The 27956-nt window shown below is 44.2% G+C and overlaps 2 protein-coding genes across 4 annotated transcripts in view; one reads left to right on the top strand and one right to left on the bottom strand.

Moving 5' to 3' along the window:
* CCT2 (chaperonin containing TCP1 subunit 2) overlaps positions 1–3555 on the bottom strand; it is a 30706-nt gene extending 27151 nt beyond the window's left edge. The window contains exons 1-2 of one of the 2 annotated variants that reach the window (XM_089560941.1): positions 3371–3555; positions 424–577 (exon numbers count right to left, since the gene is read on the bottom strand). In XM_089560941.1, coding sequence (XP_089417067.1) covers positions 424–570 — 147 coding nt within the window. In that variant the 5' untranslated portion in view covers positions 571–577; positions 3371–3555. Of the gene's footprint in view, positions 1–423; positions 578–3105; positions 3262–3370 lie in introns of those variants that run through there. The other variant, XM_089560940.1, reaches the window with a different exon arrangement.
* Positions 3381–25924, top strand: LOC149330399 (toll-interacting protein B-like). Of its 2 annotated transcripts, none has more exons than XM_089560944.1 (8): positions 3381–3432; positions 7405–7590; positions 9582–9715; positions 11501–11549; positions 13819–13971; positions 18790–18883; positions 20846–20982; positions 23189–25924. In XM_089560944.1, the coding sequence occupies exons 1-8, from the start codon at positions 3385–3387 to the stop codon at positions 23306–23308; spliced, it is 921 nt and encodes a 306-aa protein (XP_089417070.1). In that variant the 5' UTR covers positions 3381–3384; the 3' UTR covers positions 23309–25924. The 2 variants fall into 2 exon arrangements, with proteins under 2 accessions (XP_089417070.1, XP_089417069.1); XM_089560943.1 differs by lacking the exon at positions 3381–3432 and adding an exon at positions 3754–4015.
* Positions 25925–27956: the final 2032 nt, after the last annotated feature.

The following is a 27956-nucleotide window of genomic DNA, read 5'->3' as shown; positions in this document are numbered from 1 at the left end:
CCCAAAGCAACTCAGGCTATGGGGACGCCGTAGTGAAGGGCTCCGGTAATTTCGACCACCTGGGGTTCTTTATCGTTCACTGACATCGCACAGTACACGGGCCTCTACAGAATTTCGCCTCCATTGAAATTCGACCACCGCGGCCGGGATCGAACACGCGTCTTTCGGGTCAGCAGCCGAGCATCATAACCACCGAGCCACCGCAGCGGCTCAGTCATATGACAGTCCCAACCGAGTGAAACACAGCAATAAGTTCTTATCTTAACTGAAAGCAAAGAGCCTGGGATACATTACGACTAACGAGCTTCACAGCCCTGGCTATTTGATGCTGCTCAGGACATCTTTCTGCAGTGCTTAAAAACGAAAGGCGCACTCAATGAACAGGACAGCTTGTGGTATACATAGAACACAACCGCTCCTCACCATGCCCTTAGGTCCCAGCGTGCTCTTCATGAGGTCGCCAATGGCGATGGCCCCCACGAACGACGAGAGCCGTGCAGTCTCGGCTTTCTCCTCCTCAGCCTCACCCTTGAGGATCCGCACGGCATTCAGGTTGTCAATGTGCGCCATGGTGAGTCTGCAAAGGCCACCCCGCAAGTTTTAGCATAGAAACTCCTGCAGCAGACAGAATCGCTGATTTGGCTACGAGACAGCAAATCACGCGACACAGTGTTATGGATCCGTGGCATCCTACCTGCGGAACTATGCGGAGTTTGAATTAAAGGGGCCCAGAAACACAATCTTAGTTGACTGTTTTGCCTGGTGATTGCATACAGTGAGTTATAATGGTGCTATTAGCGTCGGTAATACCGCATATATTCCGTTTTTTAATATTTTAATGTCCTCCCAAAAACAAATTCATGGCTCTTATGGTGTCGCCACACAGTGGCGGGTTTTAGCAGCGGATATGACATCGCCTGGCGCGAGCTTGATCGGACAAACAGTAAATATACTGCAAATTGCGTGAATAAATAGAGACGCATTTTGTCACCTGTCTGCGTTTTATATTAGATCAACAAAAACAACTTGTTTGTCTTAAATAAGAGTCCTGCAAAGCAAGTAAAATAAAAATACACCACCAGGGGCGCTCTGGCATTGAAACGACGCTGCCAGTCTCAAGTCTCAGCAAGAATGAGTTAGAGAGTATGCAACCGTGGGGTGCAAACTTCCGCGATGTGCTCTGGCAGGCTGTTTTGATTGGTTGCGCCAGGTGCCGTCATTGGGAGAGCGAAATAGGAGTGGGAAGCCCCGCCAAAATCGAGTTGAGGGCAGCGTTTTGTTTGCTTGTATTTTCAAATTTCTTCACTGAGTATCTCCCGTTCCTGTGCATTGATTCCTGTAATTCTTTTTAAGTCAGCATCTCTGTGACATAAAGAATCCACCTGAAGTATAGCCGGTATCCCCCCAAGCAGTGTTTCGCAGCCCCTTTCAGGGACCTTTTCAAACAGACTACGCTGATCAGGCCAAAGCTCCAATTTTGATGCACTGATGTTCAAAGTGATTGAGTTTGATTAACGAGTGCACTGTGATAGAAAAGAAAAGCTTGGCATCTGGTAACAGGTGCTCTTTCTATTTCTGGTATATACACATTAGCATGGACAAATATTTCACAAATGTGAATAACAGTTCATATGTGCTGCCAGAACAAATCAGATGGGAATTCAATGGCGGACAGTGCTATTACACACAGTCCTGCTGAAAAGAACTTGTTCTGCTGTCATATGTTGGCACCGGCCAAGCGAATGCTTCCAGCTTGCACTAAATTATCACTACCCTTACATATTCGGCCCCGACTCGCCCATCATAATTCACATTGCTGAATTCCAAAGTTCGGAAGAAATAGACTAATGTGTGCAAGTTGACAAACAGTCAAGAGCTTGTGCAAAGGGTCTTGTATGCATAAGTGAACGCAAACAAGAATATAGGATAAATTCCATGAAGTACACCTGCATGAAAAAAAAATTGAAAGTTTAACAGCATACGTAGTACACCAGGTTCTTTGAATAACTGCAAGGATAATAGCCTAGAAAAATAGATGCACTATGTAAAATAGATTTAAGCACCTAATAGTTATATAACCTGAACTCCATGCAAATTAACAAGTGAGGTACATTATTGTACAATTAACCGGAAAGAAAGTAAAAAATAAAGTGATGCAGTAGCTGATTAAAAGCCCTAAGAAATGTTTTCAATGTTGAGACGACATCAGGTAAGAAAGACGCTCATGGCGGGAAAATAAGAAATGTTTGAAGTATCAAGTTCAGAAATTTTAAAACGAACTCTTAAGCGTGTACTACGTACTACATGCCCACGTTACGTTGAGATCATTACCACTGGAATAAGCTTGTTGTATGCGGCGCCCCGAGGTTTTCCCTCGATCCAATTTTCCACATTTGTGCAGTCATGCCAGTTCCAAGGCTTTCCTCCGGAGTTATTTCCACCTTACGAAACATCTTTCTTTACCTGTTTTGTGCCGCAAGAAGCTAAAGAACACCGTAGAAATGAACGGCAAAAGGTGAAACCGGCCAATGTGCCTGTTCGAAAACTGAACTGGCGGCCATGAAAAAAATGGCCATAAAAGGACTCGCTGGTGAGGTTGGCGTCACACACCCACGCACACCTCTTCAAAGTTAACCTCTACTTGCTGCAACAACGCATTAAATTCGGACGCTAAATGCACCCAAACCACATCGGTATCAGGACGCAAAAGAGCGATTTCCGTGCGATCAACATTCGCGAACTTTCTCCGGACAGCGAACTATGAATGGACTGACACCGGCGTGACGGATCTTCGAAGCTACGCGAGCCGAACAAATGACACAAGCATGCCGATGGGCACTATTCGTAGTTAATGCTAACTTAATCATATCAAATACACACATCGCGAAGCTCATAACGTTAACTGACAACAAAAACCGCCTAGGGCGTTCGTCAACTCCCAACCTGAGCAAGTCACACGTGCTCGATGAAACGCTACCGTCGCAATCCATGATGAAGCGCGGCCTATATGAAACCTATAGATCGCGTGTTCGGCACCAAAAAAGGCCCCCAGAAACCATCCAGCGGTCCAAAACTTCGTTTTCATCGTATAAGCCGAAAACTTACCGGTGATTAGGGCAACACAGCACGTTCGATCAGCGAGGCACACCACAAAGCGACAAAGACAAAGCACAAAGATTACAGTTCAGAATGGTTTTCCTAGACTCCGCGCCGTACTTTTTACACAAAAAAAATTGTTCAAAACAACTCGCATTAAAAATATAGTTAAAAACTGATCATTGTGCAGTACAAAAATATGTAAAAAATTTTATAACAAAGTTAATTCAATTACGATACGAAAAAGCGGCTTTAAGTTTTCTTCAGATCTTACCGATATAAACAAACATGGCGTCTGCTTCAGCGGATGCGCGGAATGCAGAACGGAGAAAACAGGTAAATATTACTTTTATTTCTCGGCTACTTTCGTTAAAACATAGCTGTAAGGCTTGAGACATGTTGCGCTAAGTCCTGATCCCATCCGAATTAATTATTTTGCAGTTTTACCGCCGAATAAAACGCCCCAGCCGTTGCCGTAAGGCAACGACGTGATGTCATCGTCCCTGATCACATGTCCCGGGCTTCGAGAATTTTACGTTTTTTTTTTATTTGTCTTCAAGAAATCCGCTCCCCAACGCGTCTTTAAAAAAACGGTTAGAGATGATGTTTAGTTCGAAGTCTCGGCCGGCGATTATTTTTAATTCCTTCCGAGCGGGATCTTGCGGCCCGCTGGTGTAATGTGTGCGTCACCGTGCGTCGGCGGAACAGTTTGCGCAGCGCACACACACACCTACACATTTCAAAGCTGCTTGTGTCATTCAACGTTAGAGCTTGTGTGCGCGACGTCGGGTGTATGGACATGATTTTCATCCCGTTCGTGGTTCCGTTCGGCGGCTCCACATCCGTCCGACGACTTTGGCCCTACTCGGAGAGGACTCGGGTGACGACTTACAACGTCTACCACTTCCCACCGAACGCGGTAGGAATCGGAACGGGACCAGCGCTGGTTATAAATATGGCACTGCGCCAAGCGAACAGCCGGTCGCATCAGCTGTGATGCTGTAGCGCGCGTCCACATGACTCGAGATAGCGCGAAAGTTCCTGATCCGAGCTATTCGATGCTGCAGGCATTCCGCTAGGAAACGGAGTCTAGACCCAACGCCGGCGGGGACAAAGTATCGTTTCCCGCGCGTACCAGCTTTTGCGCAACTACGTCGTGTGTCGTCTAACGTTTCGCCCTTCACGCAGTTGTTCTAGAAAGGTCTCCCTTTCTTTTGTGCTGCTTTTTTGCGACAGTCCCAGGCGGTTCGCGCGCTGTCGAACGAGAAAGTGCGTCGATAGACCGAGGTCGTTTGGCAGCTTTCGTAAGCTTTCGTCGCCGCTTGTGTCTAACGGCCACTCTCGATTCTTTACGGTTTCCTCGCTGCTGGCTAACTTGGGGCGTCGCCTCGACAGTGACGCATCGCTGATCGTCGAACCGCCCGCGCGTTGCCTCTTTTGGCTGTCTCGTGATTGTGTCGTTGGCTTCCGTTAATTGTCTCGAGTAATCCGGAAGCCAAGTTGCATAACATGCTTTTGTACCTCGATTGATCTCGATAACCTCTCCGAAGGCGGGTTATTCACGGTGACGGCGCAATTTTTGTCCGCTCCCGCGATTTCTCGATTTTCGCGTGTCGTCGTGATTCGTGCGCCTTTCCGGTGTCGCTTCGAAAGTTTCTTTGAGTGCCCCTGCATTCCGCTTGACACTGCGCAGAGGACTTTATGCGTAGTAGATAACCCGGTAGAGGGAACGATGCACACTTATAGCGACAGTTTAATCGCGCCGAGACCGAAAACAAACAAAAAAAAGTGTCCCTCGTCGTTGACACGTGTAGCTCACGTGCATTGGCCATTTCCTTTTTTTTTTTTCGTTCTTTCTTTACCGGCCATATCTGCAGCAACGCGGTGGCCACGCGACGAGTTTTTTTTTTATCAGCGACACGGCATGAAACCTTGCACTTAGAGAGCGATAGCGGCCTTTGCGGATGCTGAGAGGAGTGTTGTGTGTGTGTGTGCATGCGAGTTTCTAACGACGAGAATCTGCTCCCTGCCTCACGGTCGCATTGTGTGTGCGATTTTGCGGTGGGGTTATCATATTGCCACGTGGCGACGTTATCGCGTACAATGGAGTGTTTTTAGCATCGTGCGGAAGCACGATCGTGAAGTGAATATGGCGGTTGTCTACTGCGCATGCGCGCTCTGGCAGAGGTGCGCGCCCCCACCTGGCCCCTGGGGGAAACCTATTGGCAGCAAGACCAGTTTTGCTAGAAACTATACAGATGGCTGGCACCGGCGTCGTAATGACAGCCGGTCATTTAGACTGGCGCGTTTGGCGAAAGTATAGCGCATTTTTCTCGTCCGGTTATCGCCACCTGCTCAGTCAGGCATTGATTGCGGAAGCTGTGCGCGGTGCTCCATCATGGCGGCCGTGTCGTCATGTACATCATAGAGTTTCTTACTATTACCTAGAGGGAAAGCTGGCAGCCCGTCTATGGGAGTTTGCATGGCGACCCCCCGAGACCACTTCAGCCACCATGGGCGCTCAAAGCATCATGGGGCGGTGAGCTACTTGTTGCGGAACTGCAACTTTTGGCCAAAAAATAATAGAAAAATAAAGCTGTTTGATAACTACAAACGTCCTAACATTCAATATCTTGTCTAATGATTGCAACAAACGAGCAGAAAAGCATTTAAGTGCAAAGTTTGCCCAAAATAAGAGACGACTCGCTCTCCTATTGGCCAAGTAATGAACACTATAAAAACTAATATTTCGTTATTAACAGGCGCACTTTTAAAAGTAAATATGTTTTAAAAAAATATTGTTGCTTAAACATTATAAGAGGTTTTTAATGGCATTTCAGAAAAGTGAAACCTTTTATTGGCGTCGTGTGTCGTCGCGTTTTCACTACTATTGGTTTTGCACACTGCGTTCGCGCGAAAGTCGTCTGCGCACACACGAACAGCGTCTTCGGAATGAAACATCTTAGTAGTGCCACTCTGTGTTCCGGAAAAACTACGACTGCCCCGCAACAAGTAGCTCACCGCCCCATGATGCTTTGAGCGTCCATGGTGGCTGAAGTGCAGCGCCGCCAGCTTTCCCTCTAGGTAATAGTAAGAAACTCTATGACGTACATTGAATGGCAGCCAGGTGGACCATCGCCACTCTTTTTATTATTGAAAAACCTCTTCAGGGGGCTTTTATTGGTCATGCCATCAATGTCTGGCATGACTAATTAGTTAGGTATCCCTGATGAATTGTAAACAATTCCATACTTTTGGACCAGTCAGTTGCTTCCTGTGAAACAGCTGGTGGGTATATTCCTGGCCGTCAATAAGCGACCGAAGCTCTCATGACGTGCTTTGTTCCATAGATGTGATCACTGTGTAGCAAAAGTCCGAAGTGTTCGGGGGAACACTGGGAGTTCAAACAAGGGATTAGTTACCATTAAATGACTACGGATGCCTAATTTTAGTTGCGTTTTCTTTATTGAAATGATGCATTAGAACTTACAATAAATAAGATCACCACGTGGTATTCGCCTGCAGCTGCTAAATATTTTCTTGCTGGACAATATTCGTGAAGCGGCATGCTTTAACATCACAGGCATACCGCAACTTTATTAGAGCCCCTTTAATGTTTAATGCATCATTTGAAAGAAGAAAACACACAAGCAAAAATTTGGTGTCTGTAGTCCTTTAACAGCTGCCTGGGTGCTGCTTTATAAATGTATATGAAAGTCACACAACGTGAAGAGGGTGTATATAGCTTTTCTTCCTAGTGACATGCTGTGCTCACGTGATGGTGGGACTTAGCAGACCAGCTGTTGTGCCCCGTGTTTGTTCTCAAATGGCTGCTGGGAGAATGACAGTGACTCAACAAATGTAGGTAACAAAATATGCAACTGTACAAAGGTATAGATGATTCCACTATTTTTTTTTTTTTGGTTCTAGTAATTTTTGGGCTGGCAAACTCCTCAAGTGTGCTCTGTTTGTCAGGTGTGAAACTTCACTCAAGGTACCACTCTGCCGAAAGAATTGCGGTAGTATGGCATGAGATACAGGTTGCCATTGCACTCTGTGTTTACTTGATGGTTATGTTTCCGATGGAAAATGGAACTGACTCGGTGACTCTGGAAAGCCATGTGTGGGACAACGATTTCGGGAAACTCCTAAAACTCGGCAGCGATTCGAGCTTTTAAGCTGCTGTCATTTGTTGCTTGTGAAAAAATATGTGTAATTGTCAATCTACTTCTCTGTAATGCTGTGAAGCCTGTGTGACGAGAGTCGTGGCACGGTTTTAATGCGGTTGACTGGACCCCGGGAGTGCAGCTACTCGTCGGCGAGCTTCCCGGCGACTTCCTGCGAGTCGACACGACGCCCAATGGGAGCAGTGGCGGTCCCCAGAGCCAGATCGCTGCCGACGAACAGGCAGCCCTTGCCCTTCAGCACCAGCTGTCGGGGGCAGCCTTCACCACTGCCCAAGCTGTTGGCCGACTCAGCATCTCCGTCATCCAGGTAGGGCTCGTAACACAGAGTAGAGCTTGCTTGACCCGGTTTGTAGTGAATGCTTGTCAGAAAGGAAGGTGTAAGTATGTTTCGTGTAGCTGCTTGTGTTGGTTTGTAGTGAACGCTTGTCAGGAAGGGGTCCGCCGTGGTGGCTCAGTGGTTATGGTGCTCGGCTGCTGACCCGAAAGACGCAGGTTCGATCCTGGCTGCGGCGGTCGGATTTCAATGGAGGCGAAATTCTAGAGGCCCGTGTTCTGTGCGATGTCAGCGCACGTTAAAGAACCCCAGGTGGTGGAAATTTCCAGAGCCATTCACTACGGCATCTCTCATAGCCTGAGTCGCTTTGGGACATTAAACCCCATAAACCAACCACACCAACCAACCTTGTCAGGAAGGAAGATGTAAGCATGTTTCATGCAGCTTTTAGTGCGTGTAAATCCGCTACACCCTGTATAAGTCCACGTATAGGTGGTTTCAACAAACGCCTTGTGTGTTGTGGCAACACTGCAACCGTGGCTCAAACAACTTCCAGTGCGAAGTATAAGTGGGCACAGCTGTACCTTCCAGGGTGGGGACTTGCTGTACAAAATGTAGAGAGCTTTGGCGTGCCTTCTCATCCACCACTTTGCATTGGAAGGGCAGCAGCAGATGTAATGTCTACTAGATTAAGAACGCATTCCGCATTTGGTCCTCTGTTGAACGCACAGCCCCATTGGGCTGATGGTGTGCATTTCAGACAAAAAAAAATTATGGCAGTAAGCGCAATGTTGCTGCTTTGCATAGCAGTGCCTGCTCTGCTCAGCCGGACCCTGCAATTTCATTTGTTTATAGTGCTGACCTTACTTTTCTTGGCAAATCCAGCGCTGATGTTCAGCCCCGTGAAATGGAAAACTTGCAGTCGGATTCGCTCCTTCTGAATCTGTCTGCTGCAGAATAGGCGGAATCTCAGGCAGTTATTCCACCTAATGCACGCTGCATGCCCATGGTGTGCTGCAAGCCACTTTCTCCACTATTTTTTACTCCTGTCTCAGTGTGGTGCTGTTGGGCTGTGTAATTGTTTGGGTGCTTTTGTGGTCGTGGTAGCGTCTCTGCTCTTTTAGAGTTATGTAGGGGTGTGCGAAACTGAATACGAATAGGCCAGCTTTGCTATTGAAACCGACACGAATAGTTCAGTTAAAAAATGAATCTAATAGTGAGACAACTGAATCGAACCGGACGTTTATGTGATTATTCTCTATTTGTGCAAATATTTGTATAAAACGAATGTTTATGGAGTGCTAAAGTTGTGAAGTTAAAGGTGTGTAGCCATCAGAAGACACAAGATTGGTCTCCATTGGGGAAGATGCAACGCAAAGATAGCATATTAACTCTATAACCGTCATGTTGTATGCACAAGAAAATTGCATTTTGCTTCTGATGACGGCAGCGAACAAACTAGTGCCTAATCTTAGTTGAAGCGAGGGACGACGGAACCAACTGTATTTATCTGCTTAAGTTGCAACAGTGACCATTTCATGTAGACTTCTGAAGCGAAAACTGCCATTAAATTCGTCGTCGTTGTCCCCATCATTTACGTACATGTATTTGCCAGCTGCAGCCCTAATTTGCTAGCTCTTTGCCCAGGTTTTTCTTTCTTGCGCGTAGTAGAGTTGAATTAAACAGGATATATTTTGTGTGTTATTATACAAAATACCACCTAATAGAAACAGATCTGTCATCTTGTTCAGTGCGTTTTAATGAACAGAGAGTACGTTTGTGTTTGTTGTGTACGGTTTTAATTTATTTTGTTTTCCAAGCTGCTTTACTGCTTAGATAACTTGGAGCCTGATTTGCCAGCCTTTGTGAACGACTTGTGTCAGGGATAGCCAGTTGTTCATTGTGCAAAAAGTGACACTCAAATGGGACAGCAAAATGGCTGCCTTTGATTAGCCGTCTCTACTGTGGCCTTATGCCCTGCCATAGATCTTGTCACGCGGTTACGTGCTTTCGATTTTTCGCAGGCGAAGTTGGTGAAGAACTATGGTGTCACGCGCATGGATCCCTACGTGCGGATCCGCATTGGTCACAATGTGTACGAAACGCACACGGACTACAACGGTGCCAAGAACCCTCACTGGAACAAATTGTTTCATTGGTGAGGCGGCTTTCTTGTTTTTGTGTATTGACCTTGAAAGGGTCAATCTTTTCCTCGTGCCGTGGCTGCACAACAGTGGTCTTTGTGTGGCAGTGGATGAGCTGAATAAGAATGATATTTAAGACTAGTTTATCTGGGTAGACTCTCAGTCCATTAGAAAGGCCATTAAAAGTACCTTAGATTTATTTTTACATTTAACGCAACTAAAAAAAAGCCTTTTAGTAATTCCTGCTTTCGTAATCAATCACCTTGGCTGGTTCCATCATCACGGACTAATTACGGTATGGTGATGGCCCAACATACGTTACCAACAATACTGAATCAGTACTGGGGATGCATTACAAGTTGATATGGCACAACTATCCCATAAACATATTACCGAACTGTGCATATAAAGATTGTATACTGCCACCATTACACCCTGTACTGAAGTACTATGCCATGTTTGTTTCCAGTTCCAGTGTTTTCTGATGATGTATGTTTTCTTTTTTCCCTGTGTATTTTGCATGTAATAGTACATCATTTGTCACTGCTGATGGGTGACGGGTGATTGGAGCTGAGTCAAGCCGCAACAAAGCAGCTTTTTCTTCAGTCACCTTTTTGCACTGTATTTTTCATGCGAAAATAAAAAAAAATTATTGCTAATAGAGCATGAACTAACGATATGCCGCTGTAGCTGCTTGTTCAGATCAGATAACACTGCCTTATTTGCTTCTCGTAACCATCACGAAAATTGGATTTTTTGGTTGGCTTAAACTCGAAAATTTTAAATGATTCTGATAGCACTCCATAGTAAGTGTGAATATATATTTTTGTCAGCATGCTCTAAAGTCTCCGGGGACTTACCCTTTTTACACAAATAAAGTAGCAGTTTTTTATTTCTTTAATTCATGGGTTTCAGAATGAATCTTGCGTTATGTCGGAACCAGTGTATAGTTGTGAGCAGTATAAAATGGAACAAACTTCTTACACAAAACTGTGAATTTCCTGCTTATTTCTCCACTAACTTGGAGAATGAGTTTTAGATATTATATGCCAAGAGGAAAACTAGTTATAAAGCAGAAAAAAAACTGTGCCTGTCGTACATATGTACGGAGTAATCCATAAAATAATGCTCAAACCTTGTTCCCTTTTATATTGCTCACGACTGTACAACTACTATAGGCAATTTTTTTTTTCGCATTGGTCAAGATAGCGACAGTGACCTTCACCACTAGAATCGCAAGCAGCTAGGAGAAGCCTACTTTTTAATGACCTTGAAATGACCTTGAAGCCATGTGGCTGCTAGGCGGTCTACTTTTCAGTGACCTTGAAATGACCTTGAGGCCATGTGCACAGGCAAACGAGGCTGGCTGTGAATGTGGAAAGAAGGTGGCAGGGGCTGTTGAGAAAGAGAAAGCATTGAAAGAGTTGAGTGTGGTAGAAAAAGGAAAGGAAAGGGTGAATGGCCCCATTGCTGGGAAGCACAAAACATGTAGGAGCACTGGTACTGCAATCACTGTGACAACCGCTATGCGAGGGATTGCATGTATATTGAAGTGTTGGGGGCATCGCTTCGGGCAAAGCTGGCTACTGTTACCCGATCCTTTTACAATTAAATTTGCTGGGGCACAAGCGGTGCTTGTCACTTTCTTTGAGGTCATTCAGTAATTCGAACTACGGATAATTCTGCCATTTTTTTAGGTCTTGTGAACTTTGAATCAGCTTGCTTTTATTGTACACATATAAATACAGTATCTTGAAATGATGGTAAAATTTCTTTTACTTGCTTTTGTGCACTTGCAGCTTCCTGTCCCCAGGTGTGACTACATTCCTTGTAGAAATTTACGATGAGGTGAGTCTGCGCCGTTCTTTGAATCCTTGATGATGGTGGATTTTTTTAGCACAAGCATCAAGAATGAGGTGAATGGTCCGGGCATCTGTTTAAGATGGGCTTTGTTTGTGAATCCTTTTGAATCCTTGCGGTTTTGAATGTTATGCAGGCGGTAGCTGTTTCTCTGTTTATTCTCTGCAATTCAGAATTGATTAATTTAATTCACAATTAATTGATTTACTCTAATGAACTTTAATTCATCTTCATTTACTACTGCTGTTTCTGTAATTTGTTATTAATGATTAAATTTTGATTAACTCCAAGGCCTCCATTGTTTCACCTCAGTATTCATTTCGGACATTCAAATTTCGCGCTGCGCGTTGGCTCCGCCCATCTCTCCGGTCACGTGAGCCAATCACGTGGTACATCACATGGTGTGTCGCATGGCACCACACTTCCGGCGATTCAAATTTCGCGCCACTCGCAGCCGGCCATTCCCGCCTTTGGTCACTTTTTTTTTACTCTAATTAATTAACTACTAATGATCCGATCGGCACCAAAACTTTTGAGGCGCATCTTCACATCATCTTCCTCCGATTACAACCGCTTTTGAGACGATATCTCTTTATAGTTTCCCACAATCGCTGCAGACACGGTTTTGATGACAAGAAAGCCGCTGACATAACCTATTAAGGGGGGATGAGGGCCTTAAAACTGACCTGTTTATTTGTGGCTAGAATCTGATGAAATTTTGCACACAGATGTGTTTTTCTCTTCTGATTTCAAAAATGTAGTCATAATTGAGCTGGTGGTCTTAGATCGAAAGTTATCTTAAATTGTAGAGTGTAATTAGGTAATTTCTTACGCAGCTTTAATGAACTTTCTCATTGCATTTTGTTGCTTTTAATTGCATGAATTGATAGCCAGAGAATTCCCATACCTGATGACATTATTACATTTTTTGTTTAGGCTACATACAAATAGCAATTTACAATTAGCTTAACGAGTTGCAGTGTAACATACCGCAACCTTTTACTTTCGACATAGTATATCAGGATGAACTTTCGACATAGTATATCAGGATGACATGCCTTTAGAGAAAAACGAAGAATGTCATCGGGTATGGGAACTCTCTGGCGACCAATTCATGCAGTTAAAAGCAACAAAATGCAATGAGAAAGTTCATTAAAGCTGCGTAAGACATTACCTAATTACATTCTAGACTTTTTAAGGTCTAAGACCACCAGCTCAATTATGATTACATATTTAGAATCAGGAAAGAAAATTCATCTGTGTGCAAAATTTCATGAGACTCTAGCCATAAATAAAAAAGTTAGTTTGAAGACCCTCGTCCCCGCTTAATGCTCTCGCATTAATAAGTCTGTGAACAAACGTAAGTAAGTCAGTTTGTATACCAGACCAAAGTAAGCATATGTAGAAGCATCTTGGCTTGCCAGCAAGCCATCGTTAGTTTTGGGCTTCATTACAGAGCAAGGCCTTTGAGTTAAGGACTTCAGCAGATTCTAATATGAGAAGCTGGGCAAGTTAGTTTACATTAAAATCCATGCCAGTAACACAAGGTAACGCAGACAGGAACTGAGAGTGTTCTGTGTCATTTTTTTCTCGTCTACTCTCCTTGTTCGCGTGTGCTAGCACCGTGACATCAGCAGGGTCTTTCATGACACCCAAAAAGTACCCTGATTACCCTGTATCCTGAAAAGTACCTGCAGTATTGAAGCAACATTTGCTATGTGGGAATGGTTGAACCCTTCGAAATGCATCGTTTTTTTCCTTGTTCTGACCGTATCTTTTTTTTTTTCCTTTTTGAGCTTTTTCCAAAACTGCCTCATTGCTTTGCACACTTTCACTTCTTATTAACAAAAAAAGACAAACCTCTGTGTGAAATGTGTGGTGAGGAGCTCACAGTAAATCACATTTTAATTTCTTGTTCGCATCTCGAAGAACTTAGGAAAAAAATTTTTACGGTATTTTACAATGAACACATTCCATTTCATCCCGCATTGCTTTTAGGCGAGCAAACACTTGTCGAGTTTTCACTTGTTTGTAAGCTTCTAAAGAAAGCCAATGTTTTAAATCTCTTATAATGTAACCTCTGTACACTTGACATGACATCATCTAACCTTGTGTTTGGCGCATGATAGCCATAGTTGCTTATGCGCCATAAAACCTCATATAACTAACTAGCTTTGCACACTTTCGCACACTTATTTTTCGCTGAAAATTTTCTTTTAGCGTTTTTCTCACATCTCGATTGTGTTTCCCTTTCAAGTGTGCGTTCACAGTGAATGAGAAGATAGCCTGGGCGCATGTGGTCGTCCCGGAGGCGGTCTTCTCAGGGCAGACCGTGGACATCTGGCACCCTCTCTCAGGCCGACAGGGCGAGGGCAAGGAGGGCAACATCAACCTCGTCCTCTCCTACCAGGTGGGCATAGGGGGGCTGTCAGCTCTGCATGCCGCACGTGATCGCATGTTATAGTGCTTGACTTGAACGCCACTATTATGTAGCCTCAGGTAAGACTAAGTATAAAATGGCTAGCAATCGCAGCAGCCTTAGTTGCCGAACAGGTCTCACACTTATCACTGTCATCAGAGAGTTTTAGTTTAGCGTACGTAGACGTATGCAAAGGCATAGAGAACACTATAAAATAGCGTCAGTCGTACCGCGCATGCGCCAAACGCTATTTCAAACCGAGGTTTTGCGTACGCTATTTTTTTAATTTAGAGTGCATGCTCTTGCGTACACCAGGAAAAATAGCGTTGTCAACATGGTGGCGCCCACGTCGCCCGCTTCGGAGAGAAATTGTCAGTGTCGTGCTGTTAGGCATTTTCATTGCCCTTAAATGGAACATGTGATATTCGCTTTGCCTCCTCTTGTCGACAGCAGAACGAATGAGTGATAAAATTGCCCTATTTTGCATTCTGTGTAGCGATTCAGCCGTTCCTAACCCTAACAAAACACCGCCGACTGTGGATTGGCTTGATTTGGATTTTTATGCCTAGGTAGTCATAGCCTTGCTAAAAGTAGCCTTTTTGGTGGTCTGCTGGCCCATGACCGGTCGTGGCTGGCCCGTCGCAGTGCTCGTAGCACGACTCATATGGGGATGCCATGCAACTGGCTACCTACGTGATATGACTTGGATATGCTTGGCCAATGCCTTGTCTAAGTGCGAAAAATATGACACAAAATGTTTTTACATTATAACACTGGATGGCGCCACTGCGGCCTTACCTGTTGTTGCGTTCGAGTTGTTCTACTGTAAACTAAAAGTGCTCTTGCGACTTCCATAGTAACCTCCCGCTAAATGCTTGTGTGTAACGTACGTAAGCACTCATGCGCTATACTAAAAGTCTCTATTGTCATCCTCTCACTAAAGGGTCAGGTGTTTTTCTTATCAGTGTGCACTGGTACTCTGACAAAGAGCACCAATGCACAGTGGAGGGTAGCAAAGAAGGTTTAGCTTTAGTTAAGGACAACACAGCGAGCTATGGAAAGAAAAATGGCAGGTGTAACGTTGAGAGATCGGAAGCGGGCGGAGTGGGTGAGAGAACAAACGCGGGTTAATGACATCCTAGTCAAAATCAAGAGGAAGAAATGCCCTTGGGCAGGGCATGTAATGCGAAGGCAAGATAACTGCTGGTCCTTGAGGGTAACGGAGTGGATTCCAAGAGAAGGCAAGCGTAGCAGGGGGCGGCAGAAAGTTAGGTGGACGGATGAGATTAAGAAGTTTGCGGGGATACGGTGGCCGCAGCTGGCAAAGGGCAGGGTTAATTGAAGAGACATGGGAGAGGCCTTTGCCCTGCAGTGGGCGTAGTCAGGCTGATGATGATGATGATGGTGCTCTACCCGCAATATTGGCTCACTGACATAACCACTCATTTGAGTGCAAATTCACTCAGTGGAGTGCGAGTTGGATCACTGGAGTACGTATTGTCTCGCTGGATCATGTGTGTAGCGTTTCATATGGTTTTACAGGGTGCTTTAGCAAAGCCTGCCAGTAATTTTTAAAATCAGGCTTTTTGCTGTATAAAGATGGCTCTTGCAGGATAGTAATGCTAGTACTAGTGGCAGATCTCGGACAACAGAAGGGCAGGTAGTTAGTTGCCTTTGTTTAAACTTCTGTATATGTATATGTGTACTCTGTGCATGTGCATACTTCACTCGAGGCCTGAAAATTTGATGCCACTTTCATTTTTTGGACTTGATACATTGTTTTGCTGTTAGCTTCACGTTCACTTCACATTGTGCCTGTTCCCTATCGTCTTGCACCTGATGCATTTCTTTTCTTACTTTTATTTATGTTTCAGCATTACTCGTGCCCTCTTGTAAGTCTTCCTTTGCCCCGCATATTTTCGTGTTAGGTGTACATACTACTACCGTGCTGCTTGCCTGATGGCCAACTCGTTGCCAAACCATGTTGCTCATTAGGCGTTTGTTAAGAATTATGTTTCAAGTTGCTTGTAAAGTCAAGTTAATGAAAGAACTGTTTTGATTTGATATTGGTTACCGTCTCTGCCAGTACTGTGACACATGAATGGCGACATAGATGCAAGAATATGTGGTGCGTGCCCTGTGAAGACCCTTGCTAAAACTTGCTTGGGGAGCAGGTCAGAGTTAAAGGGACACTGAGGAGAAATTGAAGTTGGCTTGTATCGACAGAATACCAGCTCCTGATTACAAAAATGCCACTCATACTGACAACAAAGCTCTTTTAACGTAGAAAAGAGCAAGAACCAAAATACAGGTATTGCCGTCACAGGCCAAACTCGCAAGTACAAGTGTGGTGACGTCATAGGACAAAACAGTGTTGCTAGAACCATTGGTTCTAGCAACACTAGGATCCGAGAAGCCACAAATCCCTGAGGCGCAGCCAATGCATGTGCAAATGTCCTTGACGTTGCCAGATCGCGCCACGTGCCCGGCAGCTACGCGCGCTCCTGAAGCATCGGGACCAATCAGCGCCTGTTTTCCGGCGGTAGGCGGGCTCCCGGTATTCCGCCAGCGGTAACAAGGTACACGGTATGCTAAAGGTGTCTATTTGCGAGAACTTCGTTGATGACTTCGAGAACGAGATCCATCGTAACACTGGCAAAATGCCAGTGCAAACGTAATCGAAGCGACGGTAGCGACGGCCGCAATAGCCGATAGATGCCTTCAACGTGCAGCCGGCGGTAGCTTTCTTTTCGGCTGCTGCTTGGCCGCACTGCTGGCCGCCAGAAATCACGGAGTCTGCGGTACGTCATGCGCACGTCATGTTTCACGTCACTTAGTCCTGTGTCGTCATAGGAGAATCTTAAGTTTGAATCAGAGCGGCGGGAAAAACTTTTTCAACTTCGAATCCAAATTTCTTAGAAATAAATGCATCTTTCGCTGCCGGCCAAGTGGCAGCAAAGCCATGACATGCCGAACCATCGGATTTTACTATAAAAAAAATATTAATAGTGCTCTCCTCAGTGTCCCTTTAATAACACCAACCGACAGGACAGCATTGATTTTATGTGTAGAAAAGTAACGTAGTAACGCATGATAAAAGACACCTCTTTGTAGAGAAGTTCATGTTATTTTGGTTTTGTTTGAACTGCATGTTAAATTTGTTTTTTGTTGGTTATTTTTTTTTCCTGTTTGAATTTAGTCTGTCACATTTCTCTTTCTAATGTTGTCCCGCATGTGTTAATGTCCTTGTAGTGACACAAGCATCCTGCAAATCTATAAATAAAAGTTTTAGTATAAAAGCTGATAAGACAGGATTTTGTTTCCTGGATTTGAGAACTTTTAAGCACAAAAGTTGTCATAGTCACTTTGTCATGATTTAGAATTGAAATTTAGCTCTTGATACCTTCAGAAGTTGCCTGTACAACATACGTGCGAACTGTCCTATGACCATTTAGCGTGATGCCAACCTTTGCAGGAATTTCCCATCATATTAAAGTGACATGCTTTTGTGCCATGAAACTAGTTATTGAGTGACAAAATGGCCCAATTGAAATGACTTTGGGGTTTTGTTTACTGAGAATGATTGAAGGATTGGGACTAAATGGCATATTAATTTTAGAGAAAATAATGCATTCTCTTCTGTATGAAGATCCTTTGCTATGAGCACTTCTTGTTGTTGTATAGCTGTGCTGTATTGCGAATATCATTGCTTCCAGCGAAATGTTGCCTTTTGTGTTTTTGTCTTATTGATTGTCCATGTGTGTTCCCAGCCTGCTGCATCATTGTACTTATTCCCAGCAACCTACAAGAATGTGTGGTGCACCAACTGGTCTGTTATGTCTGTTACATTGTAATTTCCGAGTTGTCTGGCATGCCCTTACAAGAATTGCGATTGTCTGTGGGCTGTCTAAAGAAATTTTTGTAAGGGTAGTGGTATATAGGGTGGAGTTTCACATCCAAGGAACAAAGCACACTGAGAGTTTGTTGGCCCATGAAATGTTTTTGTCACTGTTTTCTTTCATGTTTGTTAACGTGCGCACTTTTGCACTTTTTTTTTATTTCGAGGACTTGCTGTTCGATGCTGTCAGTGTACTATAGACAGTCGTGAAGGCTATTTTCATTACACACTAGAAAACTGCGAATGTTCATGATGTAGTGAAAGCATCCATTTAATCGGCGCCGCCGCGGTGGCTCAGCGGTTATGGTGCTCGGCTGCTGACCCAGAAGACGCGGGTTCGATCCCGGCCGCGGCGGCTTGAATTTCTTTGGAGGAGAAATTCTGGAGGCCCGTGTACTGTGCGATGTCAGTGCACGTTAAAGGACCCCAGGTGGTCGAAATTTCCGGAGCCCTCCACTACGGCGTCTCTCATAGCCTTAGTCGCTTTGGGACGTTAAACCCCATAAACCAAACCAAACCATTTAATCGGCAAGCACTTCTCTTGCTTGATGTAATTCTTTTGTGACCCTGTTTCTTCACATTTTATAAATTTTAAGTGAGGCACTCTGCAAAGACACTTTAAGTTGGTAGCAGTGAACACTGTGTTCTTTTGTGTCTAGTATACTGTTATGCTTGGGGGCAGTGGTGTATGTCTGGTACCTCTTTCTTTTACCTCAACATACCATTTTTCAGTAAGTACTATAGGCATATGTACACTGCTTTTTGATGATGCAGTAACTCTGGGCTGCCGATGCCAGGTAATGGTTTGATGCGATGTACTTTCTGTGGCAAATCGTTAAACTATCTCCCTGAAGATGGCATCGCACGCGCGTGATGTTTGCCACATTCTTATCTCGTGCATGTCACTGCAGGCAATTCCACCTGGATCCCTGGCCGCACCTCCAGTGGTACTTGTCAACACCCCATACATGATGCCGGGCGTGGTGCAGTACCCGGCAGCTGCTGGTATGTCAATACGTTGACGGTTGTGATAGGGATATGATGATCACACGGTGTTATTGATGTTAACTCTGGCATCACCCATTCAATCATGAATCTAAAACAGAGTAAGGGACAGTTTTAGTAAACAGAATGTTTCTTTCAAGGTGCAGTTCAAGAGTGTTAGTGTCTGTTGTTCTGATCCTTTGTGGCCAGAGGTGGTCGCATGCACACAAACCTCTTTGGCAGAATCGGAATCTGGCTGGCCTGAATTCGTGCCTTTTGAGCCTTGTATTATCGGAAGTCAGTTGTATTAGGCAAACTGCATTTGTGTTCTTTACTCTTGTCTGAAATTTTCCTTCAACTGCTGCTGCTGGTCTTTTCTGGTTTCTAAATTTTCCATAAAGGTTGCATTTTGCCCAAGTCTGTCTTGTGTACATTTCGTATTGGTGCTTGCATGGTTCGTTCTGTAGTAAATGGAATACCAGCATTTTCCACAAGAGCAACTCAAAAAAGCACCCGTAGCAAGCTGGGATGGGACAGTGCAATTTAGCAGCTCAAAGGGTTGGTGGCCATGTGTTTCGGCCCAGCTCACATGGGACAGTTAAATTTGTCCGATTTTGAGTCGTTCATTTGGTGGTTGGTCTTGCAGGTGGCAGCAATTATCGGTATAAAAACCATGCCAATCAGGCAGCTACCACTGTCAGATGAATTGCTGTAGAGGGTAAACCTCAAAGTGCGACCTTTACAGTAAGTTTCACTGTGAAGAAATCAGCTTGGAGATTAAATTTTAGCTAAACGAAAACCTAAGTTTGTGCACTTCATTCTGTTTACTGACCCTTCAGCCTTTAGTGTGAAAGCGCCACTTCACAAGGTCTGATCGGCTCATCAAGTTTGTGTGAAGCTTGACCTTGAAGATGACCTTGACCAAACCATAAGAAAATGCTGCCGCAACTGGGATTCGAACCCGCGGCGGCGCGAACAGATGAGCTTTGCAGGCCACTGCACGAGAGCACTAGGCTATCGCTGCAGCCAGTCACGCCTCGTGTTAAAGTGTAACACACTCTCTCGCTGTGCATTGCATATCATAGTCTTCAACAACTTCCTTCTGCGACTCGGGACGAATCAAATCAGCTTAACTTTGATCAGAGCTTAACCTGAATCTAATATCGTTGCCAGACTTGCCGACGACTCAGCAAAGCAAAACCATGAGCCAACCAGGCTAAATACACGCTCTGGCTCATCTACTCAGTTTAGCTACTTAAGGGGGGACGAGGGTCTTAAAACTGACCTTTTTATTTGTGGCTAGAATCTCGTGAAATTTTCCACACAGATGTGTTTTTCTCTTCGGGTTTCAAATATGTAGTCATAATTGAGCTGGTGGTCTTAGATCAAAAGTTATCTTGAATTCTAGAGTGTAGTTAGGTAATTTCTTACGCAGCTTTAATGAACTTTCTCATCGCATTTTGTTGTTTTTATTTACATGAATTGATAGCCAGGAAATTCTCATACCCGATGACATTCTTGGTTTTTTTGTTTAGGCCACATATAAATAGCAATTTACACTTAACTTAAACAGTTGCAGTGTAAAATACTGCAACCTTTTACTCTCGACATAGTATATCAGGATGACATACCTTTAGAGAAAAACGAAGAATGTCATCGGGCATGGGAACTCTCTGGCTATCGATTCGTGTAAATAAAGGCAACAAAATGCAATGAGAAAGTTCATTAAATCTGCGTAAGAAATTACCTAATTACGTTCTAGACTTTGGAAGAAATAAGACCACCAGCTCAATCATGATTACATATTTGGAATCAGAAGAGAAAAACGCATCTGTGTGCGATATTTCATGAGATTCTAGCCATAAATAAAAAAGTTAGTTTTAAGACCCTCATCCCCCCTTAAAACCCTGCCACTTTTTTGCTGCTCTTCAGGGGTGACTGTGAACACTTCTTTTTTCTATATTTTTTCCCCCCCCTCTACAGGCTATGTGTACCCGCCCTACACTGTCCCAGTGGCACGACCTGGCATGGTGGCGGCTACTCCCGGCTACAATCCAGCTTTGCAGCCGGCAGCTCAGCAGCCCCCGCCCGTTCCCATCACCGAAAACGACGTGAAGCAGGTGAACAGTGTGCGCCTTGCATGCTTCAAGTTGCGGCATGTCGGGATTAAATGTCACGTGAAGCGCGAGTGAGTTGTAAGTTTGACATGAGCGTGGCAAGATTCAGGCCCAGTGAGCTCGTTCTTCTGGTTAATTCAAACGAAAGTTTGAGACCATTCACTCGTCTTGGTAGTGATCGTAAGCTCAAGGTATGAACATACTAGTATAGTAAAATCTCGTTACAAGAGACACTTGGTTGTAAGAGACATTTGAAAGTGGTTTGGTTGTTTTTTCTATATTTTCCATGTTAACAATATCACATACAAGAGACATGGTTACAAGAGATACTCGGTTATTAAGGGGGGACACTGGTCTTGAAAAGAAAATTTTATTAATGAAGTCACAGTTATGAAATTTCCAGGCCACATGTAGTTTTGTACGTTGATTCTGGATATGTCATTTAATTTCGTGTAAAACAATTCCTTGAGCACTTATGCACATTTTATGCAAGTGTTTTGCAGAGAGTTTTGTAGAAAATTTGCTGCAGGAAACTCTCTGAAATGTATGCCATTGGGTTCTCTTGACACCGAGGAATACAATAAGGGTAAAATTATCATCCTGGCTCTCATAGAACTTGAGTTATGGAGGTTTGAAGCTGCCACTTCAGAAACAGGAATACACACTTTCCTTTTCATTTCTGAAGCGACAACTTCAAAACTCTATAACTCAAGTTCTATGATAGGCAGGAAGACAATTTCACCCTTATTGTATTCCTTGGTGTCAAGAGAACCCAATGGCATACATTTCAGTGAGTTTCCTGCAGCAAATTTTCTTCATAACTCTCCGCAAAATACTTGCATACAAAGTGCATAAGTGCTCAAGGAATTGTTTTACATGAAATTAAATGACATACCAAGAATCAGCGCACAAAAATACATGTGCCCTGAAAATTTCATAACTATGACTAAATTAATCAAATTTTCTTTTCAAGACCAGTGTCCCCCTTAAGGGCAACTTTTTTGGGTCCCTAGATTAAATTCGTCACTATTTAGAAGAGACACAGCCCAGATATGCTCGTACAACGTGGCCTACATTGTACCACCTCGTATGCACTGCAATTCTCATTCTTCTTGCCTCAATTCACGTCGCACATCACATAGTTGCGATTACTGTCTCTCTGCACCGAAATTGTCATATCCAGACTGCATGTCCTCATGGAGAGATCGTGAACTTCCTCCTCAGCTACTTCACGGTTACAGCCCCAACAATGTATTCAACGCTGATGAACTTATCTAGCCCAACTCATCAGTGTTTTTAGAGTTTTTGGTTACAAGAGACCTTGGTTATAAGAGACATCTTTCTCATGTCCGTTGAGTGTCTCTTCTAACAAGATTTTACTATATTGCTAAACACTATTATGTAAATGCTTATTTTGTTGTGGGCCATTTCTGGGTGTAATATGTGACTTGCCTCAAAACTGTGGAGCCCCGCCGCGGTGGCTCAGTGGTTACGGCGCTCGGCTGCTGACCCGAAAGACACGGGTTCGATCCCTGCCGCGGCGGCTGAATTTCTTGAAGGCGAAATTCTAGAGGCCCGTGTGCTGTGCGATGTCAGTGCACGTTAAAGAACCCCAGGTGGTCGAAATTTCCGGAGCCCTTCACTACGGCGTCTCTCATAGCCTCAGTTGCTTTGGGACGTTAAACCCCAATAAACCAAACCAATCAAAACTGTGGAGTTGTTTTTGAAGGTACATTCCCTAGTCGCACTGAATTTTCTAATAAATTTCATGGTCTAGATGTATTGTTCCTCGTAAGGCATATTGGAAGCTTTTATATTGAAAAGCGGGGCATGGTGCTGTTCTAGCAGTGCATTAGATACAGCCATCTGATGGATCCTTTAACATATCTTAACATATGCTACCCACTACATGCTCATTAGTTGAAATCTTAGTTGAAATCAAGAGGAAGAAATGGGCTTGGGCAGGGCATGTAATGCGAAGGCAAGATAACCGCTGGTCCTTAACGGTAACGGAGTGGATTCCAAGAGAAGGCAAGCGTAGCAGGGGCCGGCAGAAAGTTAGGTGGGCGAATGAGATTAAGAAGTTTGCGGGGATACAGTGGCCGCAGCTGTCAAAGGACAGGGTTAATTGGAGAGACATGGGAGAGGCCTTTGCCCTGCAGTGGGTGTAGTCAGGCTGATGGTGATGATGATGACATGCTCTTTGCAGGTCCAAGAAATGTTTCCGGAAATGGATGCCGAGGTGGTCAAGGGAGTTCTCGAGACCCATCGAGGGAACAAAGATGCGGCCGTGAATGCGCTGCTCGCCATGAGTGAAGCCAACGCTTAGGGCTGCATCTTGCACATTAGAAATAAATGAGAGAGATTTTGCCTCCCTCTCGTGAGCTGTATCGAGGCATGAAGCTGAAAGGAGCTGTTTAAAGCCTTTTATGTCAGTGGTTTTCCAAAGAGCAGTTGAGTTGCAGTTCAGACTAACCACGATGTTGGTAAAGTGAGCGTTTTGTGAGAAGTGTTTCTGAAGAGTTGGTTCTCGAAGTTTGTCCAAGTGTGAAGTTTGTTGAATGACCTTGAATGACCTTGGGTGTCTTAGTTATGAAAACTGTAGTTGGCAAGGTGGTAGTTTTACCAAGCTGCTGTTCTGGGTGTAATCGTATGGTTGCAAAGTTTGGCGTCTTGTTAAACAGTTCACAGAGGCGGTGCAAAAGCTTTTTGAGCTAGAGAAGATGTGCTGAATTTATAAATTTCAAGTATTTTGTGGTTTAAAGAGGACCACATCAGCTCGTCTGGGAAAGACAAAAGTTGATTAGCTCTGCTTGTAAAATTGTTTTTTTGCGAAGTGTTCCCTCTCTTGAAATATATCGTGCTGATGAAAAAATTTGTGTGCCGGAAAAATTTGTAAAAAATCTTTTCTATAATCTTTAGTTAACGGCACTTTGAGTCATGGACCTAGTTTATTTTGGGTTCATTGCACGTGTATTCCTTTGCTGTAATTGTTGTCGTGCGAGCGATCTGTGTCAAAATCTGTCACGCGATGCGGACTTTAAACCTTTGAATAGACCTCTATGCTGAACTTAAATTACAATCTATCATTTTGTTACCTGATGTTTAGAAAGGCTATCTTGTAAAGAGATGTTTAGTTTTACACGAACATGGTGCATGCAGTGGTGTTTGGTGGGTTTGTTTCTTTCTTGGCTTAAATGAATGATTTACACATGTAAATATTTGTTGCAATTACTTGCTCTCTAGCTCACAGGATTAGTTGTGTAGTACTGCTTATCCAAACCATATTTAATGTTGAATTAAGAGCCGTTGACCCTTTTATTTCTACAAGAAACATGCCTCACCCTAATTTTTCACACACATGTTAAAACGTTAATTTTTTTTGCATCCAAAACTGTATATATTTTTTATTATCAGTCCGATTGAACTGAGCAGTTCTAACCATTGTTTCAACTGAGAAGGTTCATTTCATGAAAAGCAAAATAGTAGTTGCTGAACCTTCTATCCGGGACAAAAAGTCGTTGGTGAACGGTGAAAGTTGGACTCTCGTGTTTTTATGTGCGGTAGTGAATTGAAGTGAATTCTGAAAAAACATGGCATATGTGCACCGAAGTCACTTCTTGCTTGTCCTAGTGACTTTTGTCCCTGGTTGCGCACTACTCGGAAAACACTTTGGTGATAAAATTTATGTGCAGTTTAGTATTGAAGCGCTGGTAACATCAGAGCTTGGGAAGCAAATTTTGTACTTGTCACGTCTTTCTTACCTATTGCCCCATAACTGTGGCGTGAGGTCATGCTTCTGCATATGCCTATGCTGAAAGTTCTTACTTATTCAACCCTTTCTTTGTTTGTGGCAGCTCTCCACGATTATGCATGCACGGTTGAAAAGGCTGCCAGAACTTGATGTGAAAACTTCATGTTGATCACTGGTCTTTAGGAGCGCACTACAAGAAAACAGGAGCTGGTTGGCAAGGCTCTCTGTGTAAGTGGTTACCACGACAACCGAGATTCTAATATTAAACTTTCTTTTTCCCAAGTTATGTGCTCCTCGATTAGAACAAAGCAGGCTCGTACTTCTTCAAAAGTTTTCGTTGGCCAAGTTTCACACCAATATTTATTTCTTTCGTGCATAATTATACCGACATGTTGTGCACCACCACATTGATGTGATGTGTAAAAATGAGGAACTGCTTTCGTCACTTTTGCCACTTTTTGAACATTTTATGCTAGCTATTAGCGACAGATAGAATTTGTGTATTAAAACTTCACCCAATGGTGGTGCAGACTGACACGCCTGTTTCCCCCAAAGATTATCTTTGTTTGGATTTATTTTTTCCAGATTCCTGCCTAGGTACATCTTTTAGGCATGCTGTAACGATTCCACATTTATTTGTCTCTCAATATCTGCTCTGTCGTGACCCCCAGCGAGTGCTGTGCATTTGAATGGTTTCCATAGCTTGTACTGAGGGCGGTAATGAAGTTTGACAGCCATTCGGGTACAACAAACCTCAGGGCACAAACTCAGTCATTGCCATGTAAATTTGTGCGGCCAAGCTTGGTGCTTGTGTAATGTTGTGGGTTTGTTTGTTGCTGTTTGCATGAGCTGTTCACTGTTGCCGTGTCAAACTATGGAGGTGCGAAGCGCATTTCAGCGTTTGTGCACCGGTGAATGTGTGTATGACAAGTTCAGCAAGCATTTCTGAGGAAGCAGGGCGGATTTCTTCGTTTTTTTTTTTTGGTATTTTTCGTTCCTCCTCCCGGGAACGTTGTAGTGCGGTCGTGGCCATGCCTAGGAGTGGTGGTAGTGCCATTTGACCTGTGTACCGGCTACGCAGGGTCGTATATCTCGTCACTTGTCAGAAGATTGTGTACAACTTTTGTCTGGTCTTTCTTGTGTACAAGTGCTGCTTGGTGGCAATGTGATAATAAAGACGTTTCTTTTCTATTTTCATGTGTTATTTATGTCGACGCTTATTTTGAAAGGTATTTCAATAGCTCTGAAATCTGCGAAGAGGCTAGATATTAGGATTTTGCTTAATGAGTACGCGATTTCTTGCGGATACTGAAAGAAGCTAAATGGTTTTGCAGTTTCGTACAAGCAATACCCGTTCAACATAGGTTCCGGTTTAACAAAGTTCATGTAAACAGCAGAAATCATAGTTTCGAGTTTTCTTAAAATTGTTCTAACTTGTTTGTGGCAGCGCAAGCATTGAGATGTCTAAATTTTTCGAAACTGCACTTGCGTAGTTTGGCTCTAACGTTTTTCACGCGGCTTTACCAGACCGTATCCTGAACTTGAAGCTTCCCGATTTATGCTTGTGCTGGACATCTACACACATCGCCAACATGTCCGCCATGGCCTTATTATGTCTCTCTGTCGGCCCGTTTGCTTGCGGGTGGTAAGTAGTAGTTTAGCGACAGGGTTTACTCCTCAGTTGAAATATTTCGGCCATCATTTGCGAAGTAGAGGCCGTTCTTATCTCGGTAATGATGTATGGTCAGGGCACCCTGTTGAAGTACGATCTGGTTCACGAAGGTATCTAACCTCGGAGGTTGTACAACTAGGTAAGGCTTTGGCCTAGGCGTTTCGAGTGAGGTAGTCTGTGGCAATGATAATGCAGCTGTTGTCACCCGAGGGCAAAGGGAAAGGGTCGAGATGGTCCATGCTGATCTTATTGAATGGGGCATGCGGTGGTGCAATAGGTTACTTGTACAGTTGACAACAGTGGCAAGTTTGGGCCAATAGGATAGGTGGTGTGTTCTCGCAAGCCTGAGAGGGTATCCCAAGTGGCCGTGGCCAGAAGTTGGCTCATTGTGGCACGTAGAAAGGATTTCCTGTCGAAAAATTGAGAGGCCGACAAGGAGGTAAGCTTGCGAAGTGGAACTAGGGTTCTTCTCATACAGCACATCTCATTTCAGGGAAAACGACGGCAGGTTTCGAGAAAAACGCTCGGGTATGGTGGTTGGTTGACCTTCCAAATAATCGATGAGGAGTCGAGCTTCACGCCAGCTGTGCTGACAACATGGTCGAGAAATTTTAGTTCTTGATAGACAGTGGCCTTTTTGTGGCTTCAGTGTTAGGTTAGCTGAACGAAAGGTTTTGAGGGCCACCCCCCCGGTGCTCAAGATGTTGACTTAACGATTCTGCGAAAATCACCGCGTCGTCGAGATAGACTAGGCAGCACGGTCACCTAAGACTGGTGAAGACAGTGTTCAACGTCCGCTGAAATGTGGCAAGCGCAGAATAAAGGCCGAAAGGTAGAACTTTAGATTCACAAAGGCCGTCAGGAGTGGCAAAAGCCCTCTTCTCACGGTCCCTATCACTGACCTCAATCTGCTCGATAGAGTAATTGATACGTGGCAGCGGGTCAACGAACCTTCTTGGTGACTGCGTTCAGCTGCCGGTAAATAACGCAGAACCGTAACGCGGCGTTTTTCTTTTCAACGAGGACAACCGGCGGGGACCATGGGTTGTTGAAAGCTACATAACGTCATCTTCGCCGCGAGAGCAGCCTCGGTAAGCGCCTTTTTAACGCGCCGATTGACATCATGCTAAGTCATGTGACTTACATTGTGTTATACCTATATGACGTCATCCGTTTACCCAATGTTATTCTTACATTTTGCTGAATTCTTTTTCAAGGTCAGTTGTGACAGCAAGCCGATCTAAATCATATGATCTGGAGCTGCTCGCAGTCCCTGCTCACAACCCGGGAGTCGCTTCATATACTGACTCTGATCATTGGGAAGCTCCAATGCTCAGGCCCAACCCGGGGACACAAATCAAGCTCTTCCAGCTGGCTGAAGGCGCCGCCACTGTCCAAGGGATAGGCGTCCATCGTTAAAGTGGGGGACGGCTTCTGGTCGCTCCTCTGTATCCGCTGGTAATAAAGCTACACCACCACCATCAAGGTCAAGCTGAAGGTCAATGCACGCGCTTAGCACTTGTAGTTACCTGTTGCATTGTGGCATACCCA

The sequence above is a fragment of the Amblyomma mixtum genome, chromosome 9 (genome assembly GCF_055824585.1).
Source record: "Amblyomma mixtum isolate Tamu chromosome 9, ASM5582458v1, whole genome shotgun sequence".
NCBI lineage: Eukaryota > Metazoa > Arthropoda > Arachnida > Ixodida > Ixodidae > Amblyomma > Amblyomma mixtum.
Note: the sequence above shows the minus strand (reverse complement) of the source record. Positions and strands in the feature narration are given on the sequence as shown.

Bases quoted from the DNA above. Each gene is read 5' to 3' on its own strand.
- LOC149330399 (XM_089560943.1), top strand. From the start codon at position 3,890: ATGGACATGATTTTCATCCCGTTCGTGGTTCCGTTCGGCGGCTCCACA. The intron at 11,550-13,818 runs GTGAGTCTGCGC...TTCCCTTTCAAG, and splicing joins TTGTAGAAATTTACGATGAG to TGTGCGTTCACAGTGAATGA. The intron at 13,972-18,789 runs GTGGGCATAGGG...ATGTCACTGCAG, and splicing joins ACCTCGTCCTCTCCTACCAG to GCAATTCCACCTGGATCCCT.